The 7,170-nt window shown below is 42.5% G+C and overlaps 1 protein-coding gene across 1 annotated transcript in view; it reads right to left on the reverse strand.

The window, feature by feature from the left end:
- The window catches only part of LOC108794797 (solute carrier family 2, facilitated glucose transporter member 9-like), a 30,027-nt gene that overhangs the window by 3,363 nt on the left and 19,494 nt on the right, over positions 1 to 7,170 (reverse strand). The window contains exons 9-10 of the mRNA XM_018565899.1: positions 5,481 to 5,582; positions 2,081 to 2,156 (exon numbers count right to left, since the gene is read on the reverse strand). Of these exons, the coding sequence (XP_018421401.1) occupies positions 2,081 to 2,156; positions 5,481 to 5,582 (178 nt within the window). The remainder of the gene's footprint in view (positions 1 to 2,080; positions 2,157 to 5,480; positions 5,583 to 7,170) is intronic.

Below are 7,170 nucleotides of genomic sequence, written 5' to 3' on the forward strand. Positions count from 1 at the left end.
CTTTCCTCTCTATTCCCCCCCCCTCTCCTCTGTCTCTCTGCTTGTATTGTCATCTAAAGCAAACTATTGCTCAGTCTTATACAATCACTAGTAATTCTTACAGTGACCCTCTGCGCCCCTCCTGACACCCTCTGCGCCCCTCCTGACACCCTCTGCGCACCTCCCGAGACCTTCCGCACCCCTCCTCTGGGAAAAATACTCTCCCCTCACCTCTTTGCCTTAGTTCTGTGACAGCGGCTCCACCCCCCCCGCAGCTGCAGCGCTTCTTTCACTTCTCCCCGGATCCGCCGCTGCCTCTGCCCGTGAGAGCAGCGCGGATCCAGAGGAGAAGCTGAACCCCCCTGTGTGTGGCCGAGCGGCAGAGGATCGGTACATATCAGTGATATGTTCCGATCCTCTGTGCAGGACAAACACTGGAGCGATCGGCTGATCACTTCAGTGTTTGTAAATAACTGGGGAAACATAGTACTATGTGTCCCCAGTTATAAATGAACAGGATGTGATTTACATCACTTCCTGTTCATTTATGAGTTTCTCAATGGGGAGAAGCACACACTTCATAGGCTCCTCCCCATTCAGAAACTAGATGATAGTAAAATATTTTCTCAATGAATGGGAAGCATCTGTGCTTTCCATTCATTTAGAACGGAGGCTGCAGAAAAAGAGATAGAGGACTTTGTGTCCTCAATTTCTTTTTCTATTTTAAAAGGGAAATATCAAGGGGCTGTTTAGACCCCTAACATTTCCCCCGAAGCCCCCCCAAAAGTAACAAAATAAATAAAAAGAATAAATATTAAATACATTTAAAATAAAAAATAAATCCTGGAGGTGGGGCGCTGGGTGACATCACATGCCTGAAGAGCTGGCTACGGCTATGCCCCCACGCTGCCGGCTGAATGTGGCAGACACTGCAGATGGAAAGGGGCAGGACACCTCTCCCCGTGTGCAACATCGGCCACATGAGCACCGCGGGAGGACAGAACGCCGGGGCCTCTAGGACGCACTGGAATGTAAGCTGGTCGACACCCTGCATTCAGGGTGTGAGGGGGTGTGGGGTTGTATTGAATTCAATGGCACCGCAGCCATGCCCCCGCCCACAGTGCGATCGCCCGCACCCGGAACGCAGGCACATTAGTGCCTGCATTGCGGTCTAGTGCGATCTGCAAAAATAGTGCTTGCAGCATTTTTCCGGATTGCACTGGACTGGAACGCAGGGCGTGGGGCTTGCCTGCGGTGTCATTGACTTCAATGCACCGCCACGCCCCCTGCCGCCCATAAATGCAGGGGTTTTTTCATTGGTAGATCTAATTGAGCTCGTCATTTGAAAAGTAGATCTCCAGACGAAAAATTGTGGGCGCCCCTGGACTAGACCATTAGACCTAGAGTTTTTTCTTACTATCATCAGCACAGACATTGTGCAACACAGGTGCTGTGTATGACACAAAATTGTTTATCACTTTGTGACAATTTCACATTTCATACTATTTTGCTCACATTTTAGGATTACTATTTGGGTTTGTAAAGTGCAATGCCATTTTCTTTTTTCCACCTCTGCTGATTGACAGCAGAAGTGGGTGGGTGCAATAGCCAGCCTGCTATTGGCTATTGCATATTGAAGTAGCCAATAGCAGCCTAGCTATTCCTTCCCATGCTGTCTGTTGGTTTTTGCTTTTTTTTAACTCTGACAGCGGCCGCCGCAAAAGAGTTGTCACTCTTGATAAGGAGGCTTGGTGCTGCCTACTGTAACCCTTCTGCCCTAGGCACTGGCTCTTGAGGGCCATTATGGAAAATATGGCCAGTGTGTGGGTAATACTGCAGTTGGCTCAGTAAGAGAGTGGTTCTGGTACTGGAGAACACAGTGGTCTGCATTTTCATGGGCTCAGAACAATTTAGAGAGAGAACAGAGTACTGGAAATTATATGGATGTAGCTAACATGCCCGCCATCCCTGCAACCTGAACTCCAGAATGAACATGCGAGAACCAAGCACATAGGCAGTGTAGCTGAAGTAGATTTAAATGTAAGACTTTTCATGTTTGACTGGAGTGTGCATTGAAAGCTGACAATAAGAGGTCTCTTACCTGGCCCTGCTCCAAATGAGAGAGTATATATGAAGATCACAATCACACTGCAGTAAGGCATCCAAGTGTACATAGTCTAAAGCATAACATATAATAATGTGTTTATAAAAGATTTGCAGAAACAAAAATAAATCTTGCTGAACAACATTCTTTTGGTTATGTGTTTAGATGAAGCACTGAGATCTCCAGGAATGTTGAATTAAGTTTTACTTGCTTAGAGGGACATTATATCAGAATACAGCATTTTACAGCATACAGAGCCTGTATATATCATAGATAAGTATGTATAAACATAGAGACTAATAATGCACTACAGCGCCATCTACTGCTTAAAAGACATATCAGTACATTAGTATAAGCTGTTGTATTTCCAACACATTCTATTGGAATGCCTGCATTATCTATCTGGCTAATAATACTGATCATTGCATCAATGTTATTACATTTACATTACATACTTTCTTGTGCCAAGACCTACAATTATTTAAATGTAACTCCAGCCAAATGTTTTGGACATTGCAGGAAAGAAATAGATAGTTTATTAACTTCGTATTGCTTTCGGGGTCCTCATTTGGGTAGATTTCCCTCCATTTCATACGACTGTGACCTCGGGGACAGACAGTAAAAGAAAATCTCCTTTGCAAGGATGCAGACAGTTGGAAAAACCCAAAATAGGTTACAGTTATATTCAACATTACCTAAAAAAAAGGTTTGAATTACCTTGAAAAGTTATTGATTTTGGCTGTGATCATTAAAATGATCTGACAGAATATGTTAGCATAAGATCATCAGTTTGACATCAGTTTAAAGCCCATTTCCATCTTTGTAAGTGATTAGCATTGATTTTGGTAATGTAGAGGTGCAGTGATGATGTATACAGTATGTGTGTACATTTTTATGACTCACATTGCTGGCTTTTTAAAGTCCTAAAAATTCAAAATTCCCTCCACAGGAAACTTAGTCTGACACTGGGGTAAGATTGTAAAGCAGCTAACCCCCTCCCTGTGAGTTATCGTAACAAGATGACTGCACCCCAACTATGCCTTTCCAGGTTACTCTGCACTTTCCAGGGGGTTTTGCCACTATGAATATTAATAAATGGGGGGAGAGAGCTCAGAGACAGAGCTCAGTTTCCACAGAGAAGCTTGTGCATGACGGAAGCATAGCAATGTGGGAAATCTGGTTTTCCATTCCCTACACTATAGTTCCCACTGTGCACAGCAGCCTGTAATTTACATAGACTGCCTGCAGAGCACAGAGGTGTCATGAGGAGATGAAGATAACTGTGCCGCCCCAATAGGGGCATAGAATATGAGATGCATAGCCTCAGTTAATATTAGCATTGTTATATAGGTTAGAATTTATATAGTGTGATTTGCCTAACTATTTTCTCATAGCTAAATTCATGTGTTATCCTATGCTGCCATCTAGTGGCCTTTTGTTGTAACAAACATGTTTTCTGTAATTATTCCTCATGTGACGATGTATTTCCCCCTAGTGTACGCCCCTTCCTTCTTCCTGTGTGCAGTACTTCCTGTGTCATGGCCACAGTTAGAAGCCACATGTAACAAGGACACACATATAATCTGCACAGTACGTAGGAAAGGCATCATTTTCTGACCGCACAATACTATAACCGTTCAACTGCTGTTCCTATCATCTGCTGTAACCTGATGTTAAAGAATAAACACCTCTTTTGAATGAATCGGTATTGACGAGTTCAGCTATCTGACGAGGATTGTCCGCAGTGAGTATATCTGCTTATACAGGCCAGGCATAGAGGTCTCAGCAAGGGATATATTTCGCTATCACAACGATCGGAGTCAGAATAATAACAGCTAACACAAAAGTAAGTTTCTGTGTTCATATACAGCAATTGCATATGCCTGCTTCATGTACACTCTGTGTTCATTGTTGGCATATGTTTTTTGTTTTTTTAAATTATTATTATTATTATTATACAGGATTTATATAGCGCCAATAGTTTGCACAGCGCTTTACAATATAAGGAAGACATTACAGTCACAATACAATTTAAGACAAGATGGTAAGGAAGGCCCTGCCCGTGAGGGCTTACAATCTAAAAGGGAGGAGCAAGTGATACATGAGGAGGTAGCTGCGTGGGAATGATTGTTTGAGAAAGTGATTGTTCAGTGGTTAGGGTGAGGTGGGATAGGCTTCCCTGAAGATACCTCCGCAAAAGAGGAAATGGTTTTTAAGGTGCTTCCGGGATTTTTCAGAATTCATTAACAGGTACACTTGACGTTCTTCTGACCTGCATTTGAACTACACCAAAAGGAACATGAACAGAAGCCTGACTACACAGGGCCTTATTGTATTGAAGAGTTGTCCTTGGTGGTCCTCATCTACTTTAATGGAGTTTTCCTTTAAACAAACAACTGAGTCAGCTATAACCAGTTCCTGTGAAAGACTTTTCCGCAGTCCACACATATTAAGTGAAGGATTCCGTAGACTGCACCATGATTGTGAAGTACATATATTTCTTGGGACACAGGATCGTGAGGATTCTGAGATGGACCGTGACTGAGGTGAGTTGGGAGAGTGGCAGCTTGGAATAAGCTTGTCCTGGGGATCCTATGCTGCTAGGCTGTTTGACCTACTAATGGAAGCTCATATACATCTAGTGAGTGAGATTTTTTGATGGGCTGCGTAGAGTTTTTGTTATACCTCTTTGAATTCATATAACTTTTAATTTTGCCACACTGAGGCACACTGATAGAAAAAACAACAATACTGCAGTTTTTCATAGTAAACGGTGCAGGGCTGATTAGGTAACAAAAGGTTGCATCTCACTGATTCTAAAGGCAACAAAGATTTAAATGTGATTTTGCTCCCCGTGTGCATTATAGCTGGCATAAGATAGCAAATAATCAAATCCAAAAATGTGTCTGGATTTAAGCATGCTTGGTAGGATGTTGTGCGTTGTAGTGTTTTGCGATGCAGGTAAAATGCATGAACAAAAAGTTGATTGTTTTCTATTGGATTTGTGCCTATGACTATGCTGGATTGCGACACATTGGGAAAAAGTAAAAAAAAAATCTGCATGTTTTATGTTTGGTATGTTTCCCTGTATGGTTCCATTCAGATCTTTTCAATGGAACCCTGTAAAATGTACAACAAAGCGCTTGCACTTTTCAGTGTGCACAGGAAGTAGAACTTTGTGTTAGGGAAAATACTCTGCGCAGTCATACTCTTCTGTCTTAAAAATAAAACCCTTGCTTCCATAATGTAAACCCTTATTCAGCAAGTCTAACCACTGTTCAATCTGGACTATTTAGTAGCGCAGAAATGCAGTATGCAGTGTTCGGTGACTTTTTTTAGTTGCGCTGTACAAATAAAGTGCTTTTACTTATGTTTGAATGGCAATAGGTATATTTACCTGCAGTGAGATTGTCAGAGTTAGAAGCCCCAAAGCTAAGACCATTGATGCATAGCCAGACAGCAGCAAAACTCTTCTGCCAAAGCGATCAACCACCAGACTCTATAAGAGAAGAATATGTATGCAGTGAATGCAAGTGCTTCAAAACTTAAACTAAATGTAGTGTTGTTGATTGTTCTATATCTGCATTGGTAGAAAATAAATATTATTTTTATGTCCCTGTATGAGTACAGCCATGGTATTTACTGTATGTTTCTTCCTTAGTCTCAGGATTTAAAATGTACAAGGAGCTGATCATTTTTATATGTCTCTTTGCCAATTGTGCTGTAGCGGTTTTCTCAATCTGTGTAAAATACTGCACTTAGTTCCTGCTGCTATATAATTATATATGTAACTAACACTATATATATATATCTTTAACTGTTTTGTGATGTGCGATTCTGAATTTGTGCTTGACTTTTAATACTGACCTGGATTTTATTTTTGGGGTCAACCGATTATCGGACCTGGCAATAATTGGGGGCGATATTTGCAAATTGTATGGAAGAATGTCACCAGCACATCAAAAATCCTTTCAGGATCACCAAGTATTTATTATGAACCACGTCAAATAAAGACAAGCGCTTTCGGGGCTGCGCAGGGTCCCTTCATCAGGCTTAACATATTTACAAATGTCTAAATTATAATAAAGGAGGCCATACAAAGTTGGTTGTTTCTTGAGGAACCAGATGAAATTCGCACAGTGGGTGCCACTGTCGCCACCCTTTCGGCCGGCATCTTTTGATCAGCTGATCAAAGCTGATCAAAGGAGCCGGTTGGAAAATCTTGTATGAACAGAGCCTGAGACCTCTTTCAGTTCCGCTCCTCTGCTGATTTCAGCAGGCAGTGGGTGGGCACAATAGCTAGCTGCTATTGGTTATTGCCATTTGAAATAGCCAATAGCAGGCTGGCTATTGCACCACCCACTGCCTGCTGTCAATCAGCAGAGGAGCGGACCCGAGAGAGAAAGTTCTCTCTCAGGTCCGCTCCTCTGCTGATTGACAGCAGTCAGTGGGCAGCTGTAACAGCTAGCCTGCTATTGGTTATTGTAATTTGAAATAGCCAATAGCAGGCTAGCTATTGCACTGCCCAATGCCTGCTGTTTACATTCAGCTGCCGGCTGTGGAATCTAGCCTCCGGCAGATAAATATTGGTTGTGGAATCCCTTTCACCATTGACCGATATCAGGCCCACTGCCCGCTGTTTACTTTCAGCTGCTGGCACAAGATTCCGTAGCTGGACATAAACAGAATAATTGTAACTGATTCCGGTTATCAGCCTGAAAGGTGGCCCATAATTGGTCTTAGTTCTGAAAAAACCATATCGGTCGACCCCTATTTCATTTGAACTCTACTTGGATTTACCCTGTGTGCCTATATTTGCTGATTATCTTCATTATCAACCATGGCTTGGACTTATAAACAAGATCCTACTTGTCTACACTCGCTCTATTGCACCTGCTGACTGAGCAGAGCAGCAGAACTGAGAGACAACTTAATCTCTCAGGTACGCTCCTCTGCTCAGTGGGTGGGGTTTCAATAGGCATTCTGCTATTGGCTATTTCAAATTAAAATAGCTAATAGCAGTCTGGCTATTGCTCCCAGCTGCTTACATCCACCTGTCACCTGCGGAAGCTAGCCGGCAGGAGAAT

This window comes from Nanorana parkeri, unplaced genomic scaffold, assembly GCF_000935625.1.
Source record: "Nanorana parkeri isolate BGI_ZX_2015 unplaced genomic scaffold, ASM93562v1 scaffold899, whole genome shotgun sequence".
Lineage (NCBI taxonomy): Eukaryota > Metazoa > Chordata > Amphibia > Anura > Dicroglossidae > Nanorana > Nanorana parkeri.